At 40.8% G+C, this 22946-nt stretch overlaps 2 protein-coding genes across 2 annotated transcripts; both read left to right on the forward strand.

Moving 5' to 3' along the window:
- The first annotated feature begins 838 nt into the window (after nucleotides 1–838).
- LOC110980382 (serine/threonine-protein phosphatase CPPED1-like) lies at nucleotides 839–7564 on the forward strand. Its single transcript, XM_022237006.2, has 5 exons — nucleotides 839–1069; nucleotides 3272–3478; nucleotides 4991–5272; nucleotides 5685–5825; nucleotides 6009–7564. Exons 1-5 carry the CDS (start codon nucleotides 895–897, stop codon nucleotides 6200–6202), a joined length of 999 nt encoding a protein of 332 aa, XP_022092698.1. The 5' UTR covers nucleotides 839–894; the 3' UTR covers nucleotides 6203–7564.
- A 689-nt stretch (nucleotides 7565–8253) lies between these two features.
- LOC110980314 (retinoschisin-like) lies at nucleotides 8254–21759 on the forward strand. The gene is made up of 5 exons (XM_022236893.2): nucleotides 8254–8752; nucleotides 13557–13769; nucleotides 14395–14508; nucleotides 17870–18063; nucleotides 18244–21759. Exons 1-5 carry the CDS (start codon nucleotides 8674–8676, stop codon nucleotides 18385–18387), a joined length of 744 nt encoding a protein of 247 aa, XP_022092585.2. The 5' UTR covers nucleotides 8254–8673; the 3' UTR covers nucleotides 18388–21759.
- The last annotated feature ends 1187 nt before the right edge of the window (nucleotides 21760–22946 follow it).

Below are 22946 nucleotides of genomic sequence, written 5' to 3' on the forward strand. Positions count from 1 at the left end.
ACTGCTATCAACGTGCGGTATAACTGACCAGTAACTTTCCTAGATCCCAAGTTAATGATTAATGTTCCAATCACTTAATAATTCTCTATTTGTTCAAGGTTTGGTTAATCAATGCTGCTTAAGCTCCGCGCAAGATTTAACCAACAACATGCAAACCAAATAGTCGACCATCAACATTGTCAATCAATACTTGAGGGCAAGGGATAATTCATGCCGGATACAGGAATTATTTCCTGTCTCTTTCATTGATCAAACTATGCCTTGATGTTCAGTTTTGGCTTCATTTTGAAGCCGCTGCCCTGACCTTTAGGCTTGTGGGCAAAACCTAAGCCCCAGCCCTGGCTTTTTGAGGATTATTTAGGAGCTGGGATTTTTTAATCAAGGCACTCCAAGGCTTACACATTTCTACAATAGGCCTATTTAGACATAAAATAACTTACGTCAAACTTGGTCGATTTTTTTCATTTCATTTTCCATGGCCAACCCGATATCTTATACAATATCTCACTTCTATATACAGAGTGCATTAGATTCTGTATAATTGCACTTATTCATTGATTTTGTGTCAGCGGTATGGGAGAACTTGTGACATACGACAACAATTACACACTTCAGTTGGAGAAACATCGGTTAGTATACGAAAACTAAATGAACTGGTTTACGCAGCTGTGGACAACTTGCATGCAAGCGACCCGCCCCTTCCACTCCACTCTCTCTGCCCGACTTCAGCCGTCCCGTTACCCCGGTTTTGCTGAGATAGTTTACAGTGGAGGGACTGGTATCTAGTCTCTTAGGGAATGTACATGTAATTTGGCACTGGCTCCGTGTGCGCACGTACATGTACATGTAAAGTACATGTACAATGCAAAAGCATAACCTGCACTGCATGTGTCAATGTCCACCGTCAGAAGACTGCAGTTCTTCGTCAATCTGTCAACGAAATGGACGCTTGGTAACCGAATTCCACCGACAGGACCAGGCACACGACAGTTAAGAATGGCGGGAAATAGCAGCACTGATCAACTGAGAATTCACGCTAGAAATCGTCAATATGAAGGCTTTGATAGAGGTATGGATGGTTGCTAGTGAGCAGTGGCCTTGTAATAATGTGGAGTGTACATGTACATGTACTCGTACAGTGCATTGCAATGCACATACGCACCTCTGTACAGCTTGTACGGTGAGTGTGTCATTAGTCAACACGATACCCTAATTCGAATATCGATGGAATGAGAATTGTTTACTTGTTTTCATATACAGAATTGCATCAGTCTGGGTCTCCACGTTTGATTCAATGGTTCATAGTCGTCTGTCTATAATGAGAAGTCAAGGAAATTGGTCTGTTTTCTTGCTATGTCCATGTCAAACCATGCCGTAGTCAAACTCTTCCGCGTTCCGACCTTTATCTTTCTTTACAAGTGTGGGTAGACTTGTTTTAAGTCGATTTTGGATTTACTTTCCCCGGCTGTCAGGTTTACATCTTAATCGTACATAATGCCGCTTTCTTTTGTGATTTTTTTCCTCATCAGAACATTTCCTAGGCTATTGCCTATGCATCACCCTGACCAATAGGCCCCTAGTGATTTTCATAAATTTAAGCTGATTAATTAAAACATAGGCAAAAGACTTTCGAATGTAACAGCCAGTCTGTTATTACGTCAGTTTTCAGTGCAGTGCAAAATTTCGTATATGAACGTAAACGTTTGAAGTGTACATGTACATCATTGTGTACAGTACTTGGACTGAAGATTATAATGTACTTCAACTATCATCGCTTGGCTTTACTCGCTGATCCAGTATTTTGAAGGAAGCTCAGTTGGAGCATGGACCGACTCCTCAAAATGTGGCTGTCTAGTGAAATACTTATAATGACCTCGCTTTTTTCACATCTTCACATCTCTCCGCTGTACTGTTCAAAAACTCTCTGTATTTTACAGGTTTTGCTTGTGACGTATATTTATTTATTGAGAAATATAACTGGAAAATTTATCACTATAAAGAAACATATTTTGACGGATGTAGGAATAAATCACTATGAACACTTGTGACCTGTGTTTCAGACATTGTCGTCTGCATAATGCATATTATAATAATGAAAACAAAAGCCGAAAAGCGTAATATTTTCTGGGCATTATTTTGTGAATTCACAAGAAACTAGAAATTTGTCTCCAAGAAAGTTGACCCACCAGTAGAAATCATGAAGTGCAAGTGGCATCTCTACAATCAGTTGACAGCATACTACCGTTATGTTATACCGTTTGCGCGCGAGCGCATTGTGAGAGCTGTTCTTCACATGTGAAGATCAGTGCGCGTGTAAAGAGGGGCTTGTGGGGTACCGGAATAATGGGAAGTACCCCATAGGGTACAAGTGGGGGACTGAGACGGTACCCCACAAGGATTTCACGAAATAGATATTTCAAATTTACTCAAAAGGAGGAATTTCCAAGTGCCATTCATTCATCGCAAAATGAAGTATTTTAAATAAGGGACTTATTTAGTCGAATTTCCAAAGTAGGAAAGCGAATCTGGTTCAAATGGGAGTGATTTGAAAACTTTTGCGTGTTGTGTGGAGTTTTGTACACGAGAACAAAGGGATTACCCCACAAGTATAGCTGTGTAAGGCTGTGTTTGAACTTGGGTTAATAGCATAGTCACTGATAGTTGTAATCTTGTAATTAAAAAGGTGCACATTGCTCTGGAAGCATGACTATTTCCCGCTGATACAGTCGTCCCATTTCGCACTGTGTGAAACGAGCCTTTGAATTTGCCTTTCACGACCTCAATGCTTATAACAGGAAATGATACAATTTGATAAAGGCTCCGCTTGTATTGCGCAAGTATTTGTAAATTTTTGGCTCATGGTATGCCGAGGGACAAAATATAATGTTGATAGCGCTAGACACCTTGACATTCCGCCGTGGGAACAAGGTGCTTCTGTACCCGGCTTATGCCGTTCATTTGAATATTATTGTGGGTTTTGGCTGTTTGACACTGAGGGACTTCATGAAAAGAAAAACGATAAAAGCAGTCTGTACTGTATGTGTCATGCATCAATGGCTGAGTTTGTACTCGTTTTGAGAGCATATTTTGAGGCAGAAAATCTTTGTTTTGGTGGCTATTAAAATGTTTTGTATGATACATTGCCCCGAATGCTTTTTTCAAAATCCGCCCAGTCGTCGCAGCCTCAAAGATTCGAACTTTACCTCAACGGTCAGAGCTAGTGTAGACTTCTCCACGTAATAGCCATGTACCCCTGTTTGAATCCCGCCAGAGCACGAGGGTACGTGGCGTGGACCGTTCACGTTTATCGCCTCGGCTGACCCCCAGTATGGCCTGACAGCCGGCTGGAATAACCCGGGTTTGCTCGACTGGACACAGGAGGTGGAGCTGACGCAGAGGGGGATCGAGAGGATTAATAAGATGAAGCCACGCCCACGATTCCTTGTCGTTCTGGGAGATATGCTCGATGCAATGCCAGGTACCTTATAGGTTGTATTGGATGAGAATCAGGCACAATAAGCCCATTGATTCAAGAGTTGTAATGACTCGAGTCAATGACTCGACTCGAGTACAACTTGAGTTACAATTTTTGGCTACTCGACTCGACTTGAGTCCCAATGGGTAAATGACTCAACTCGAATCTCTGCGACCAAATGAGTCGACTCGAGTACAAGCTTATAAGACTCGAGTCTCAAAAAAATTAAAACCAAAATTTTAGTTGGCTAGAGACCTGTCACCCTAATTTATCTTCAGTTTGTCTAAATGAAAATGAAAAATACCAAAAACAACTAACATGTAGTTGTGTTTTATCGTATTTTATTCAAAAATTTGTGACTCAAATTGACTCGAGGTCGGTATTTGACTCGACTCAACTACACAAAGTGACTCGGCTCGACTTCTTGACCTAATGACTCGACTCGAGTCACATTCACAATGTTAAAATGACTCGACTCGAGTCACCAAATTTAATGACTCGTAACAACACTGGTTGATGCTGTGCGAAGATTCGAAGAATATTACCCGTGTTCAGATCTATGAATTTTTAGATCCTGTATCTTAGAAAAAGTTCAAGGCACTGCAGTTTGTTTCTCTGAAAGCACAGTCATCCATTCCTAACTGAGACTCTCAAGAATTTTCATGAACTGTCTGATAAAATAAATTCATAAGGCCAGTTCAAATTTGGCGCCAAAGCGAACAGAAATAGGGATTTGTGACGTCAGATCAAATATTCGCGCTGTAAATTAGCAATAGCTGAGTACATTTCAACTCCGAAGCGAAATTTTCCTGCAAATCTTTCTGACGTGATATTCGCTTCTCTTTCTCATTCACCTCATTAGTATGAACCAGCATTTAGTGTGTTTTAACGGGCCTGTTTAACAGATCGGTTTGAAATACACCTTGACTTACATTTTTAGTCATTAAATCTATTAACTTAGAATACACTCTCTGTGAAACTCGACGTCCACACAAAGAGCGGTATTCCGTTGCACCAGAAATAAACTGTTTATCAAATCATTGTAGACAGCCATGCATGACATAATATGATGGACTACTTGCGTATGAGTAACAATGAGTTTATTTGACGAAGCTCCAGACACGGTTGGATATGTGTGACTGATAAACACTCAACAACTGTGGTGAACCATGGGTATCACGTAAAGGATAAATTACACATGATTTTGTTATACACCAGATCTCTAAATTCTAATTTATGTGCGCATGCGCATAATGACAAGTGGAGGCAAGAGGCTTGAGCGGCCCATGAAAAAGTTCGCTGGCACAAATTTCAACGTCATTTTCCCTGAGGTTCTACATTTTTTTTCACTTTTGTCTTCAGAAACTCTTTAAAATCAGTATAGCTCGTATTAGTGAACTGGTCTATTGAAGTCGGGGAAGACGCCTTTGTGCATTGTAGGCCTATTATTTGTGTAGGAACACAACTTGCAATAATTCACTAGAGCTTCTTTCTCCTTTCTGTTCGTCCTGCTAGGTCGCCCGGGCCGTGATGACCAAAAGGTTTCCTTTACGGAAGTCTTTAGCAAAGTGGATCCTGAAATACCTCTCGTGTTTTTACCGGGAAACCACGACCTCAGTGACAGTCCAAGCATGGAAGACATCAAGTTGTACCGGGACACGTTCGGCGATGACTTTTACTCGTTCTGGGTGGGAGGGGTACGGTTTATTGTTCTCAACAGCCAGTTCTATGCTGACTCGAGTAAATGCCAAGAAGCGAGGGACGAACAAGATACATGGCTGAATGAGCAATTAGAAGGTATACATGTACATGGATGGTCCTGAAATATATCTGCTGTCACTCCAGCCAGTCATGACCTGCACACCTGGCACACGAGCCATTTTGATTGGTTCATTGTTGTAAACGAGGTCCATTTGACGCAAGATATGTGACGGAGAGAACCCACCCGCCTTTGTGTTGGTCATTATTTGATCGGAATCTCAGGAATTCTTTACAGACTTCTAGGGGGGATGTGTTAGGTAACAATAGTCTAGAGTACTTATAGGGATTGGACAGGCAAGGGGGGTACCCCTCTGTCCCATTTCTTGCCTGGTATAACGAGTTCTGTTGGTTTTGCTCTGAATACGACTAAAGGGTATGCTGGTCTACCCCCATGAAGTTTTTCATGCTGCAGTCAACAATTGTTTACTTTTTTTTGGTTCCTCACCAGATGTCCAAGCCACAGGATGTAAACACCTTGTAGTTTTCCAGCACATTCCGTGGTTCTTAAAGAACCCAGAGGAGGAAAATGAGTATTTCAATTTGGACGTTAACTTGCGGTTGCCAATGTTGGAGAAATTGCGCAAAGCTGGTAATTACTTAGAGTGTTATCAATATAAAATCATTTTTTGCCAGTTTTGTTATTCATTTTATAATTCTGTTCTTTGAACAGTTAAATACATGCATGAATGCCTTCTAGTTTTTAAGACGGTTTCAATCATCCCTCGTGGAACCTCATTATACTAAAAATCAGATGGTTCTATTTTGTTGCTAGGGGTGCGCATTATTTTCTGCGGCCATTATCATCGCAACGCTGGAGGATTCTATAAAGACATGGAGGAAGTGGTGACGTCAGCCTGGGGCTTGCAGTTGGGCGAAGATAAATCTGGCCTACGTGTAGTCAAGGTCACGGAGGATTCTATTTCTCATCAGTACTTCAGCGTGGATGATATACCCCTTGAAAGTTAATGGAAGATGCTAGCCAAACCACCGCACGCTGCCTTACGAGCATTGCCAAAAAAGATGATTTGTTTCGAGAGAAGGCTGAAGTGCTGATGACATCACTCTTTGTTGCCGTGTGCACTTTCCCATCAAGTCAAGTGGGGCCTACCATCCACAGAGCACTACTGGAAAGCACACGTAAATGCAGTGTGGCGTCATCGGCACATTGGTCTGTTTGTTTTTGTGACACGAGATAGATTGCATGAACTTGTTTTTGTTAATTAAATGCAGCGTTATTGTAAATAAATTGAAAGGAATAGGCCTAATGGTACATACATATATAAGATTAGGAACGTTAATTATTCATTGTTTCTTTGTCGCTAGATTTATCACAGTAAGGTTTTGGTTATGACCTCATCCAACTTTTAGGAAATAAAAAACAGAAGTTAGAACCTTCTCATCACATCATCACGTGACAACTGGGTACCGACAACACAGCTCTGCATTTGGGTTCGTGCACGGCTTAAAACCCTACAGCCCATCACCGTTTTTTGTTGGAATCATTTAAGTGAGTGTAACATTTAAATTTCTTCCTCCAGGAAAACAAGCCATACCATTCCGAAAGGGTTCAGTTACCGCCCAACTCGGGGCCTGCCTTTTGTTGGCTTACAAGGATAAAACGACTTTGCTTCAATGTTAGTTCACGAGCGCGTTTGAAATTAAATGAAATATGAAACGCAAAGAGAATTAAAGTCATTCCTATATTTCTTTTTTATTATTTAGAAAATAAGTTCTCTTAGTGTGAAAATGCAGACTGGCCTCGGTCCGTGCTTGTTTATCCATTTAATATGTACTTCGCTTCAACTGTAAAGATCGATAATAATTGTTTATTCTTGTTTGTGATTGATTCAGTATAAGTAGTGCAGATATGCAGGTCCCAGTTAAAAAGCCAGATTCAACTATACGATTCATGTTGTAGATTTCTGTTGCTGTTGAGGTCATCGGTTTTAAATGCTTCACCCAAACTTATTTACCGGCAGAATCACATGAAATTATCATGTCCTAATTTGGCATTGTCGACATAATTTCATCATCGATAGCTAGTGAGCAGTAAGGGTACAATTGTAATACTGCATCCAGAAAAAGCAAAGCCCTGGTCACACTTTGTAATATTACGTGTCCAGACCTAACGCACAAATTCTTAATTCACAAATTACATGTTTTGAACATAATACCTTCAGAGTAGGCCTATGCATCAGAGTTTGATTTGAGTACATTTACGCAAGATTTGCTAAAAAAAACAACGGTTGTACTGTTCACGTTATGCCACAATCAGAATACGTTTTATCTGAATTAACAAAATGACAGCTGCATGATAAATGTAAGAAAGCAAGGTGTATTTTGAATTCATTTCAGTTTTTGTGGGGGTCGGGGATAAATGCCCGTTGCGGCGTCCCTGTTCGTTTAATGTAAGATCAAATTTTATGGCACATGACAAGACGAATATAACTTCGTTTATCAGGCAAGGTTGTCCAAGCGAAGCGATTGAAACGTACATGTATCTCATAACTGGAATCCAAACTCCCTCAAAATAATGTAGTAAGCATTTGACTTTTGGACTGGCCGTATTAGCCTGCTGCGCACGCGTATCCCATATGTCTTGCAGCGATACTCTAGGATAGAAGCAATGGCATGCGGTGTCTTCATAACGTCAGCAGACTCTCCTGCAAGTGGCGATAGGAGTTTACGGGACCAGCTAATGAAATGATGTCATCAATTTCTGTATTTCAAGTGACTCTCTTTACTGCATGTAAAATTGCATAGAAATATTGGAGAATGGAGGCCACAATAAAAATGCATTCAGACCAAGGGCGGATCCAGGAATTATTTGAGGGGGGGTCAGCCCGGAGATTATTTTTTTTTAAGTCTCATATTTTTGCAGCAAGGGGAAATGATGCTGAAACATAACACGACATACTTTGTTTTAAATGGTATTGGTCACTTACTTCAGTGTTTTTATTAATTTTCCCATTTTTGAACCTTTTTTCGGGGGGGGGATTTGGAGTCAGGGGAGGAGGTTTGAACTTGAACGGATACACATCAACAAATACACCAGAACATGCTGGTTGTTACACACTCAAAATTCCTTGGAAATTGAATTACACAAAGCAAGTGCGCAGGCACCACGTTATGTGCTTCATTGAACATCAAATAATGAGCCACAAGTGATATGTGGAACGTTTCCAAGGAAACCAGCCTTCCTTAAAAAAGGCTTTTCTCACCGTTACCATTTATTTCCATGACAACAAAAAGATATGGTTATCGCGAGGAAAAGAATTTAAAAGCATTGGTTCACGGGTATCATATTGGTCTGTCTGTTACCTCGCAGGAGATTCAACGGTGACACTGTCATTCCATCGCAGACAGAATTTCTGGGAGTGGTCCGAAAGTCTGATATAGTTTACTAAAGTGCGTTTCTTCGTCGCACTTGGTGCACGATGTTTCAGGGGAACTGCAATATCATTGCTGGATTCCTTGCCTTGTGTCTTGAAATCGGAGTGGCTGCAGCATCAACAGGTGAGATCACTCTTCTTCCTTATCTTTGCATTAAAGAGCATATATAAAGCTGCATGCAGCAAACACGCGGATCTATATGCTTGTATCGATGGACTAAATCCTTCAAGAAATCGCTTTCACAATTCTGTCCACTATTTTTCTTGAACGCGATTTTTGGCGCTGCCAAAAAAGTGACGAAATCGTTTTCAAATGCCTGAAAATACGGCCAGTGTCTTTTCAGTGAATTACATCTCCAAGAATTGAATTGAAGGGTTTATTAATCAAACCATTTTCGCAGCCGTATGACTGAATAGCAGTGGTTCACAGTCGTAATAAATTAATTTCAAAATACCGCGTAGTGCTTACACACGTATTTTAGAAAGGCACACTAGACACCATAGAGAAGAAATATATTTCAAAAAGCGTTTTGAGCCATTGCCCTACAAATTTGGATTAAATACAGTAAAACATCCAGGTGAACAATAAAAGCAGGTAAGAAATAATGACAAGAGGGTTATCCAATTGTCAGAAAAAAATTACTTGAATAATAAGCTTTTACTGGAAGTTTTGAAAACTGGTTAGAATAATGACATAAAGGTAAGAGTATGAAAGATGATCGATTTGATGACAAGACAATACTAGAATTGACGAATACGGTATTATAAAAAGGCTGTAGCATTTACATATTCAGTGAACAACACCAAATAAGTAAATATTTTGCACAAAAAGTGGATGCTAGAAACAAGAAACCACATAATCTAGTTACATCAAACACATAATTATCTATACTGCACAGGCAATTACATGTATATCAAAAAGATGCAATTTACACGGAATGAGTATATTTATAACTGAACGTAGGTTTACATCAGATGTTAATTAATTAGTCAGATTAGGGCAGGACACTAGTTTCTCTGTTCTACACCGTAAGTCTCGGTTTGTCACCGTATTGCAGCTGACGCATTGAAATCTGCGATTCGGGTATAGCCAGTGTCTGATATTGATATACAGGCATTTCACGAACTTAATGCAGAGTTGTTCTCTTCGGTCGCTCAGGGCTCTACGGCTCATAGCGATGCGAAGAACACTTCAGAATCATCTCGAGGTCGTTGCTTTGCCAGATCGGCACACAGTACATGTATACTCCAATAATGGACGAAGTCTTGTATTATATGGTCACTGGATCTTCGACTGGTAAGCAAATAACGTTCCGGTGCACGGATTACATATAGGATCATCCGTGAAGCTGTCTTGGTAATTTTCTGGAAATTGTTATCCCAGCGAAGATCGGACTAAATCATGGTGCAAAGCAGCTTTGCATTTCATTTCCTATGGGGCATTTTCATGCAGCCCTGTGAATTAGAGGAGGACCAGCTCGCAAGAATGAAAGTTTATCACCTCAATGAACTTGGATGAGCTAATGTTCAAACCACTGAACGGATACCATTTCTGAAGTCTGTTCAGGGCTCAGGATATCACACTTTCGTCCATGACCTTAAGGCTTCCATCGTAATACTGAAGCTAAAGATTAAATGCGTCGTTTACCATCGCAAAGAAGATTAATGGTCCTAGGGCGTGTCCCTTGCACTACGCCACTATTCGATTTAAATGATTCCGAGAGTTCACCATTACATCAGGTAACCTGCTGTGTCCCAGGAAGAAAATTTTCAATTTCAGTCCTCGGAATGAATGTCGGAAGCACATTCACCTAAAATCATGTGACACATGATTATTACTGAATTTTGCCCACAGCAATAATACTGAAGATTTTGCTTTAAACGTTCAATAAGTGAGATTATAATCGTTGGGGTAAATCTCAGGCGAGGGGGGCATATATCACCCACTTTTTGATGGGATTGCCTAAAGTCACTCACTTTTTTGAGGTTAGCAAAAACTTAAAGCATGTTGTGAAGAGTCTTTCGGGCTTCCCAACGATTACAATGCATCAAGTATCATTCAAAAAAGGAAACACAATTTTTAAAAGCCATAAATTGGCCATTCTGATGTACGATTCTGCAGGAATACTCAATATCATGAACAATGACCTCTATGTATGTATAGTAACAGATATTGTCTGCTGATGTACGATTCTGCAGGAATACTCAATATCATGAACAATGACCTCTATGTATGTATAGTAACAGATATTGTCTGCTGATGTACGATTCTGCAGGAATACTCAATATCATTAACATTGACCTCTATGTATGTATAGTAACAGATATTGTCTGCTGATGTACGATTCTGCAGGAATACTCAATATCGTGAACAATGACCTCTATGTATGTATAGTAACAGATATTGTCTGCTGATGTACGATTCTGCAGGAATACTCAATATCATGAACAATGACCTCTATGTATGTATAGTAACAGACATTGTCATCCCAACCCCGCTTTTCAAATTTCCATCCCCCACCTCTCTCATTCCCAAAATTTCCAGACAAATTAACGCCACTTGATTATAAATACCTGAAACTCTTCACTATCTGTGTGATGTTTTATTAGAGGCTGTTGCTACTAGCAACCGTAAAACGAAACATACGAATTTCCGACCGTGACCGCACTCTACCCATTATAGGAGCGTTTCTTGCTTTCCGGAAATGGCTGTCGATGTTTCAATTTGTAACCGGTACGGTAGCCTTTATTGAAGTAATAATTTACGCGCCACGGATATCGCGGCAAAGTGATTCCAGCCACAGTGACCGCCTCTTGTTGTTTGTTTTTTAGAGTCGTCATTTTTCCATATTTGCCAGCCTTTTGATAGCATATTTATTTTCTTGGCACACCGGACGCAATCTCATTTTGGTGAGCGAGTTGGTAGTAAGCTAGATGGGAGCGATCTGGACCTGTGGCGTCTGCATAGAACCAGTTGCCCGTGACGTCCACATAGGTGACTGTCACTGTTACTTTGGGTTCCAATTTCCAATTCAAGATGGCCGACACATGAATACAGTCTATTCAGTACGTGTCCGCGGAAAATTACTTTGTAAAGGCTTCCGCTGAAGTAGGCAAATAACACTCGATCGAGTACTCTGCGTCGTGCATGAATGGATCGAAATTTCCGCATTGATCGCCTTGAATACTGCTTGGCGGTTGGGGGGGTGTCTGGGACGCCTCTCCGAAATTAGAAAAATTGCCATACGTTGTCCTTCATCGTTCAATGACAATTTAAGTGTAACCCGTACCTGGATCAGATCAAATTGACAGGATAAATTTTTTCAGCCAAATCCTTTTGGAATAAGGTGAATGTCGATCCACTCAAGATTGAAATGCTCCACCATTCATTCTGTTTTATTAGATGAAATCATAATTAAATGGGTATATGTACAAAATCAAAAGAAGTAGCGCTCTCACCATGTCACCCTATAGAGAAATTTCAGTAATAACTACATATAAAATCCTTAAGGCGCCAGTGATTTTTAAAAGAATAAGAGGACAAGTTCCACGAAACTGCAAAGACTGTCAACATCAATAGGAGGTCTTAATTAGGAAGCACAAGAGTCTATATTGTACTTGCAGCAGTCTTTGAGGGTGGGGCCTGTCAGTCACGTTCCACAAGAGGCGAGATCTCAAGAGGTCAGTCTCCAGTGAGGACCCCAGTCTTAACGATCCGGTCCTCCATCTAGTTCTTGGTCTCCCTTGACCGTCCCGATCTCTCTCAACAGTCCCGCTCTCTCTTGACGTTCCAGACTTGGTGCTTTGGTGGGAGCACTCAATTCTTGTCAATTACGTGAAAGTATCTGGTAGCAGGCCTGGGCGGCAGCTCAGGATGACTAAACTCACCCAGAGAGTAAACAGAAAGCTGAAAAATCTCTCTCAAAACAACATACACCTTCCCATGCAAGGAAGAATGGCAACAAACGAAGAAATTTAAAGAAAGTTCCTTCATTCCTAATAAGGAAATTTTTAGGCAATATTCTCTTCCTAGCTCTTCTCTCTCTTTATTGGAAGAGTCGTAATGGACTAGCAAAAATCAATCATTTATGAATAACTTATATTATACTTGGACTTACTTAAAACCGTGGAGAAAGGACACAGAGAGTTTGAACTATTAATTATTCAGGACGGCAAAAATAAATCTAATGTTAGATATCTTTTTCTTTGTCTTTCCTAGTCACTGCGATAAATTGCAGTTAATTGCAAAAAGAAAACACCACAAATATTGCTACCCAGCAAGATTTGGAACGGAGAGCACCTCCCCCGCATACCTTTGTGATGGTCATTGATCGGAATTTTGGGAATTCTTTTCAGACATTTAAGGGGCGTGTGAAGGGATTGGACATGTGGGGGTACCCCTCCGTCCCAAGATCAAAGATTTACTGCAGCAAAGGCAGGAAATGGTCACAGTGTTTACCACAAACACAGCTCATCAGAAAGGAAGTGAAACGTCATAAAAAGGGAAAAGAATAAAGAGAAAACTTACAAATTTGAAACACAGTGATATCTGTATATACTAAGTCGCTGTAATCTGTTCGGAGTTACATAAGATTAACCTGTGGGACTCTTTTGTTAAATAATACTAAAAGTAATTTACACTAAATAAAAATAATGATTTTTTTCACAAATGTTCAGGGTTTTTTATCTCATGGAGAAGAAGAATTTAAGAAGACGAGGGATCATCCTGTGCCCATGTTTTAGTTCAAAATGCTGTAGAGTACCAGTACGTTTTTAACAAACTTTTAAATCAGCTTCTTTATCCAGTCTCTAATGACTTAATTTTGTAAGATTTCCTTTTGTCACTGCGTGACACTATCTTATTTGACTACCCAAGTTGACCCGCTAGCTTCAAATTATGAGTAATGCGGTTTTTTTTTCTGATTTAGCACTGGTTTGCCACTCAGGGCAGGCACCGGACCCGGCATCAAGCGATGAATCCCGTTGGATGATCCCTACTGAGGATCCCTGCCAGTGTACGGAGGTTCAGCTGGGTGGGTTGAACATCCTTCCATGTCTCCAGCCCTTCAGAGTGAAGTACTGGAACACTCTGTTACGAAGTAGGGATTCAGAGGAAATTCAAACTTGGATGAAGTGTAAAGGTAAGTTGATTAGCGATTCACTTCATCTTAAATCATTAGACACAAATCGTAAGAGTTCTCCATTGGGCTTGTCACAATACCCCTCTCGGCCCAGTTAAGGTGTGGAGACAAGGTAGGTTTTGATTTTCTTTGTCAGCTACGAACAGGCATACAGGGCAAAATAAATTGACAAATATTCACTTTCTAGCCCTACCCATCTGAGTCAGTTATTATCTAGAGGTAACGACGCCTTGCCCTTGGACGTCAACTGGTTTTCAAGTCGAGATTGTAATGTTGGGCCCGATCGGTCGGTCTCTACAATCACCCGATCGCTCTGGGCGATTGGTCTATTCTGCAATGAAACTTTGCTTCCTTTTCTAAAGCAGTCTTTCACAAGCGTGAATTACAAAGAAAAGGCGACTGGCTGATGGCGGCATTATGACAAATCGAGCGGAAAGATCGAGTGATGGATGGAAGACTGAGATATCGCGCATAAATGTGATCGACCGATCGTGTGTGACCACTAAGCTTAGCAATGGGAGAATCAAACTCTCACAGCTGTGAAAATTTAAGAATAAAATACTCATTATAATACTGATCTCTATTCTGATTTGTCAGTTTCATATGATTTGTTGTTTTCCTCCAGTTTGCCGAGACCCACTGGGGATGGAGAATAGCGACATACCAGACAACGCTCTGTCGGCATCAAATGTTGGTCACACTGGCTATGGGATCGAAAGATCCCGGCTTAATTTCAAGGGTACCCCATTAGTGTATTTTTAAATAAATCTTAACTACATTTTTATCATTTCTGCTGACGTCTTCAAGGCAAATAACTGTTATTTTTTATGTTCTTATGCACGTGACAATGAGTTATGCTTGTAAATGTATCACATTCTGAAATATTTTGGTAGATACGTTTCCTGTGGTATATTGTTTTGAACTTTTATGTTCAATATATTTCTGCAGCGGCCGTTCTCTCTCCCATTAACTCTCACGTACGAGATATAACTTGTACGTACGACGAGTTCTATGTCCTGCCTATACTACGACTTATTGATTGTAATGTAATACGGGCGATTCACAATATAGTGCGCCTCCAAGAGTCTGCAACGCGTTAAACGCATCGCGTACGCAACGCACCCCCCCAAACGTACATATGGGCTGAGTTCGGGCAGCTTGTTCCCGTATGTTCAGGAACAGCTCGATTTGTTATTCGTGGGTCGGCCGCTCGAACGCCGGGAACAAACAACCGGTTATCGCTGGTAGTTAGTGACAAGCAACATGCAACATGGAGGCGTCCCTGTAGGCTACGTTATTCGAGAGTTAATGTTTGGATGGGGTGAATTCTTTTCTATATAAAACAGGAACATTCATTTCTGTGTTACGGAAAGTAATTAAGGTTAATTTTGCAAAACTTCCCATTGTTTATGGCTTTGGAAGCCATCTCCCTTCAAAAATCAAAATCTCAAGAGTTTTAGTTTTTCCGTGTGTTCCTGTAAAACCCTAATGAGGAGGGGGTGTGTGATCCTGTTCCGAGGACAGTGTTCTTGAGTCGTGTTCCCGCCGTTCGAGCGCGAGAACAAGAAACCCGTGTCAAGAAGAGGCCGCCCGAACTTCTTGATGGAGAAGCGCCTTAAGATGTGAGTCGTACGCACGACGTATCAGTCATGCGTACAAGTAAGCATATAGCTCCGTACATTTCACTATGCAGTATGGGGCAGGTTCGCTCCCGAACTCTCCGCTCCGAGCGGAACAAAAGAGGGCCTGCTTGTAGACAAAATGGACGGTCCTTTTGGTACATATATAAAAACTAGAGCGCTAACTTTTCATTCTCCGCGCGGAGAAAATTTGACGCCGTCCTTGGCGCCGACATTTTGAATCTTTTGCGTGCGTGTAGAACACTAAATAACATAGAATGGATATCGAATTATGTAGTCTCATATGCAACGCTCAAATACAAATACGCCAATGTTAGAGCAATGGCACATCCATAGCTGATTATTTAAGAAATGAATGTTTCGTGAACGTCCGAGCAAGTATGTCCGATTTCGTATTTTCGATGGCTGTCTTTCGATGAACAAGTTCAGCTAACCTAAAAAAGTCTTTCCCTTAATTCACTCAGTGTTAAGTGAGTTGACGGCCCTGGTGCAGCAGCTGTCCTTTGCATTGGGTACCTATAAAATCCGATTAAAAAACGTCACGGCAAAATTCATGTGCAGTGCATACGCGCACGCGTTTGTGTTTTTTGGGCGCAGAACAAAATGAAACGCTCATCTACTGATTGTGTGTTCAAGTTGTTTGCGTATCGGCTTAATTGTTGACGTATCGTTCTGGAATACGGACGTAGATATGCAGATAACGTTACAAAAACCGTACACAATTTCGAGTTTTCCATAGGTTTGTGCATAAAAATGGATGCGCCCAACAGACATCACTTTGTACATGAGTCAGCGCTCTAGTTTTCATATATAGCTCTATGTTTTGGTACCAACCATTGATCTCCACTATAATTATTTCTTTATAATGGAGATCAATGGTACCAACTCAGCGGATAGGCACTGCAAATGCGGACGCGCCACGATGTGCAGGCTCCTATTGGACGATCGCTGATGTTGTGCATTGACATCCGTTTCCACGGTTCCACGTAAACGGCGATCAATAATGTAACTCCATATGCAGTGCCCGTGTGCAGTTGACGTGGTTGAAATTGAAGTGACGTCACACTTAGGAGCCGGACGGTCTTTGCGTACACGCAGAACGCGTGCAAGAACCCGCTTGGAAAATTTACAACCATCTGTCTTTCTTTTGCCGCCTGGGGATGCACTTCAACTCGGGGCGGATATTCATCTTGAATAGCCAGTCAGCGTCATTTTCGTATAGAGCCTGAAAGTTGACCCCTGATTGCGCGCTTCCGGAACCCTTGGATAGGCAAAAAAACGTGTAAAAAATTTAGATTTTGTAATATTTTTTCGTTCAGTTTCTTCTTAAAAATCCAACTTGGAAAAAGGGCTTTGAAAAATATTTGCTAGTATTTCAATTCATAGAAACTGAAAAATTACCTGAAAATCTAAAATACAAGAAGAACAGTGCAATGCGGCAGTCTCGTACGCAGATGAATATTTACGGTTTAAAATTTTATGGTAGTCTGTGGGTAAATGCCGAAATAAAAACAGATCAAAATATTTTATACATTTAGATAATTTATAAGGTAATAAACATTAAGCAATATTGTACTCTTACGAAAGATTCTTATATTTTATCTTACCTTTGCTGACAACAACTGCTGCGTGATGTCAACTAAACGGAATCTAGAACCCATCTACTGCACGTAGGTAAATCTTTGCAAGGTTGTACAATCTCGTTTTCAAGAAAGCACGTCGAATGAAAACAAACGTGTATGAACAAGGAGATCTAGGTACGATATCGCCGGACGTGAAAGGTCGTTCATAAAATTCGTTCTTTTACCTATCTCCAGGTGACTTTTCCAAAATCTTACTTGAGGAAGACAAAGGTAAAATTCCAACATGAGTGTTTCATATGGTGGCTTCAGTAGAGAATTATTTTTCCAAAAATTGTCGAACGTGATAGTACTACCCAATGTAAAATCCCCATAGGTAGACCGCGCAAGGGTTCCGGAAGCTCGCTCCGTGACCTTTTACTTTCAGGCTCTATTCTACACGACTAAGGGCTAGTGAAGGAACGCACACGCAGCCCATGGAGTCGAGGTTGAGTTCGACCAGTAGTCAATCGCTTTGCGCACGCGCAATTCAGTTACACTCAAAATCCCACCGTTACTCACATTTCACCGTTGCCTGCGATTCTTGCAGCGTACATGGTCAATGAAATGTCGTACAATTACTTTTAGGTGAATGGTTCCCTCTGTTATGATAAATGAAATTGGCTATTGATAATCAGCAGTGCGCTCTGGAACCTAGTCCCAAATGGCTGACTAGGTAGTCCAAACCATCTATCGTTCGGGCGGTGTTATATAGTCATCGCTCGAACTTGCACGTAGATGTAAACATTATTTTGGAAACATCGCAATGTTAATTTTCGTCCAACACGGCTAAACTTTGCAGAATCACTTTGGATATTTTCTGTTCAATTTATTTCTGTAGCTGCCTGGTGTCCGCGTTCCATTGACGAGAACCAGTGGATTCGTATAGACCTGCAAGCACCGACTACGGTTGCTGGCCTGATCACCCAAGGAAGACACCACAGTGACGTCTGGGTGACGTCATACGCAGTGCAGTACAGTGACGACGGGATTAACTGGAACAATGTAACTGGCTCTGATGGAACAACAGCACAGGTAAGTTGTAAAAAACTTGGAAGTTTAAAAATTTCACTTCCATTCCAGTTCGGTATAGTGGTAGTAATTTCAAGTTCGGAGGGTGTCAAATGAGAGAACGCAACTTCGCTTTAATTTCTCTTAAGGGTAATTATTGAATGTTATTACAGAGGTTTCCCCCTTTTTTCAAATCACCTGCAGTTCCAGGCCAACACGGACAATGAGACTCCGGTGACCAACATCTTTCCCGCGAGTTTGACCACACGCTTCATACAAATACGCCCTCTCGCATGGGCAAGATACATCTGTCTGCGTCTTGAATTGCTCGGATGTAGAAGCGTATAAGAACGCTATACAAACACGTACATATTAACGAACCAATACGAGCGATTCACTCGTAGACACTCCCCTGGGCCCTGCAGTGCACGGGACTGGGGAGAACTATTTCTTCAGGATGACTGATGCAATTTCTTGGCGTCCTGATTGGACAGAGTGGGCTTCACACACGGCTGTAATGCCGGCCAACACTCACAAAATTTTGTGACCTTGAGCTTGCAATTCTCACCGCCTCATTGGTATCTTTAGCCGGCGGATGCTTCTTGGAAAAAGGTTGTCCTTTGAATTGAAAGCGCCAACACTTCTACCTTTATTTTGAGGGAGGCTGGGGATTCAGTAAGGATGAAAAACTTGAACAATTATTGGAATAAAATCCCCCTTTTGCCAATTACCCACCCAACCCCATCCACGCAAACTATTTTATAGGTTTTTGCGTGAGAGTGCAAGCGTCTCAGGTGAATATGACGACGTATACTGCAGTGCCTGGCACAATGTGTGCCATGCCGTTATAACTGATAATTAATAAGTTGTAGAGCGACACACTTTCAAATTACGAGAGAATTATGGTCATTTACGAGACTGGCGCTGTTTTGATAATTGAACTGATGCTCATATGCAGCGCTTCGTTGCTCAAAATAATAGTCAATGGCAGAAATGATCAAAGAAACATTAACAAACTTGGCTTTGTGTAACCAAGGTCAAGAAACAGAAGATTAATACGGATCATTTCGTAACATTATTACATTTCTTGTCATTTCATAGTAGAAAATAAATATTAAATATTAAAAAATGTCAAAAACGTAAAAACAGACACGGATTCGGAAAAATCCCAAAAAGTCAATGTAGGCCTACGTCTCGTGATTGTGAGGATACACCAAACTTATACATAAAGATCGAAATGCAAAATATCTAGAATTATCTTGCTTATAAATTTTTCGATGACATTTTGACCGGAAAATGCTCAAGAATGTGACAGGTGAAATAATGAACAAACTTTCAAATTGTGAATTGGAAATCTCTGTGTGAATTATACAAGTAATTAAGTGGGCATAACGCGGAATAAAGATCATCTAAGTCACAGCAAAGACAGTAGAAAAAACAGTTGAAAATTTGTTCACTTGGATCACACGTTAATGACTGTTGATGAATCGCAGTAGTTTTATTGGGGGGATTCAAAGGTTGCTGACTTACTGATAAATTCACTTCAGTTAAATATTTCCGTCAAATGATAAGAAAAAAGAAACATGAGACTGAATTTGTATTATATTTAAGATGTAGACATGCTCTTAAAAGCCGAAGCTTGTTTGAGGTACGTCTTTGATATTTGAATTAAAAGAAATTATATAGTCTGTATAAACTAATATACATCTGTATAGAAGCAAACCCATGAAAACGGTTTCAAGGATTTGGGATTGTCATTTTACGTATCCTTCGTAAACCGAATTATCGATGTAATAATTAAGTTTAAGCGTTGATGCTCAAGTGTAAAAGATTGAATTGTAGATTGCACGCTATCTAATATAAATTCAAGTTTCCTTGCATATCATTTTAGTAAGGAACTTTATAACTGGCTATCATTATAGAGTGTACAAACGAAACGAATGTAGGTCTAAAACTGACTTGAGATAGCTGAGTATTGAATGTATTTGACGTGTGTATCATTTAAGGGAAATGCTGGAATTTTATTCCCAGCTGCATGCTTGATTCCCTTCGGAAATGTCTGAGGTTGCTTTGAATCGTGTTTCCAAATCACGAAACATAACTGTTGATGATTTTGGACAAGGACACTTGTGAGGCAGTTAATTATGCGAACTGACTTCAACCACAAAAAGTAATCATCTTTCAAATAAAGCACAGCGGTCTTGATGTCAAGATCACCTAAGAGTATGGTGAGGCTATTGAGCCACTATAAGCCGTGAGATTGATTGAAAGTCAGAGCCCTTGCCCTTACATGTTCATGTACTTGGTAGTCCCATGTCCTTCGGTCGAGCCTCCTAATTGTTGTTTGTCTGTAAACTACATTTGAAATTATGTCTTGTCTGCTTTGACTCTTTCGAGTCCGAGGCTAAGTACTCTACTTAGAGTGGCTTGGTATAGGTAGAGAGGCTATTTGGTGGTGCGGTAAGAGTTCCTTGAAGGAGCTAGCGTGAGTTGTGAGTGGCGTAGCCCTGAGACAGCCTTATAAACTTATTTGGGTTCCTGTAGTGGCACTAAATATACACAAATAATTGTGGGGCTCACCACTCCAGGTGAAATCTGGTCACACCATAGAGATCGTAAGTTAAAGAAGTATTATGATCTCTATGGGTCACTCAGTTCTCCCGTCAACAGTGCCCTCTATCGGCGAATTGGTTGTTTATAGTTCAAGGAGCGATCGTGAATGAACCAGCTACTGTTTAATTGTTAGATATAACTCGGGCGTCCAAGGGCTGTTTTTTAGTTACGTCTACGAGGCACCGGCTCAATCACGTCAGACCTCTCAGCGCCCAACACCCCAGCCAATGGAGTTTGTAGACCGGGGCAGTATACTTCCATCCGAACCAACTCGTCCCCACAGACATATAGATATAATAGAATCAGATGTATATTGAAAAATGTACTCGCAATGCAGAATGCCTGGCGTGGACGTCGTTGACCTTACCGGGAGTAGAGTGGCAGTCATTTTATATGGTGTTCTATAGCCGGCAAACTTGCGCTTTATAGATTTGAAACTAATAGCAAAAGCGATTTAATGGGATTTTCTGAAGAAAAAATGAACAAAGCCAGAAAACCTGAGAGAAAACGATCAAAATCGCACCCCTGTACATTTTCAATGGTCCTTGCCGCCAAGGCCACTTGTGCGCATGCGTGCATAATTATGAATTTATCAGCGAAGGTCCATGTTATAAAGCCAGTCATGGCTTGTCAGATGCGTACAGCTATGACCGTGAGAGAAGGGACGTGGTGGAAACAACTGCTGGCTCCGCGAAGCCATAACAGTGTACCCACCTTAAAAATAAAATACAAACAAAATGGATTTGAATTAACCTCAGAACGATTTACATTGACTTATCTGGCAAGACAAAGATACGTATAAATTAAAAATGAGCAACACATCAAGTTACAAATGAGTACATGTATTAGTATACCCCATAAGATCTACTCCATTGGGACAGTCTATACAAGCGATCGTTGCTATAGTTACCAGTGATTGATGTGGCTACACTGATGAAAGAATATGTCGATCGTATTGGACGTCTGGGTATAACTTACGTCGACATGCATATGTAATTATTGTATGAAGGTTGAAAATCTTGCGGCAGTTTCAAAAATACCCTTTTCTATCATTTTGTCGAAACAAATTAAGGTAAAGAAAATAAAAGTTAGATTCTCGTTGTTTCGTCTTCCGTCCTTGGGGTAAGAACTTCACGAAATTATTCACCTGCAATCTTGGAAATAAAGCATTACCCCATCTAACTTGATAAAAGAGTTTATAGACCAGTTCATGAAAGGGTTTCATAACTTGTCTGTGTTGTAACTTGCTGTCTTTATAATGCTGTGTGAAGCTGAATAGAAATGTTGGCGATCACAATGAAATTGCATTCAAAACGTGACAGCAGTACTTCTATGAAGCGAGTCTGGTGACTTAAACCGATACACATCAACAAATACACACCAACAGACCCATGGCATGCTGGTTATTACACACGCAATTGGAAATTGCGCACACGAAGCCCACGGGCAGACAAATTAACTGAAAGTTATATGCGGTACGTTGCCAACGATACCAGCGTTCTTTTTAAAAAAAAAAGGTTTTCGTGCGCACTGTTTCCATTGCTATGACAACAACAAAAACGACAAGGGTATATCTCAGTGACGAATACAATGTAAAATCATAGGTTCACGGTATTATACCGTTCTATATCTAGCTGATACTGCGGAGGGGGTTTAACGTGGACACTCGATCAATCCATCCCAAATAAATAGTGACAGATTTCAAGGTGTAGTCAGTGTCACACCACTCCTGAAGTAGCATTTTACAGCGTACTTAGGTACGCTTTTCATCGCATTTGGTACACGATGCTTGCCAGGACTGTCATTGCTGGATTCCCTGCCTTGTGTCTTGTGATCGAAGTGGCTGCAGCGTTGACAGGTGAGATCCATTTCCCCTCTCAGTGTTTTTTACGAACCCTAACCATTCTGAGTCCAACTAAGCATGATTTCAAAGGTCCCTAGGGGTAAGTGTTAAAAGACATACATGTACATGTATGTATACTAAACTGATTAAGAGTGGAAGAAACAGAATGATTAGCCTGGCAAAGGATAATCCCGTTGGGAGCGGGTTAGCGTAGCGGTTCTTTCCTCGCTTTGCACAAATGATCGCTTTGCTTTGCACCAAGGCCCGCGTTCGAGACCCGGCTTGGCCGAGGCTTTAAATGCATTTGGTTTCCAGTCCACACTCGCTCTCTCAGGTTTTCTTCGGGTAATCCGGTTTCCTCCTGCCTCTAAAACTGGACCCTCTTCCTAACTCCGTAATGTGATGCTGATTGACAAAGGTTATGAATAAACGTACAGTTATTGGCGCAAAT

Source organism: Acanthaster planci, linkage group LG07 (genome assembly GCF_054643075.1).
Source record: "Acanthaster planci isolate LZ-2023a linkage group LG07, COTS_SCS, whole genome shotgun sequence".
NCBI classification, from domain to species: Eukaryota; Metazoa; Echinodermata; class Asteroidea; order Valvatida; family Acanthasteridae; genus Acanthaster; species Acanthaster planci.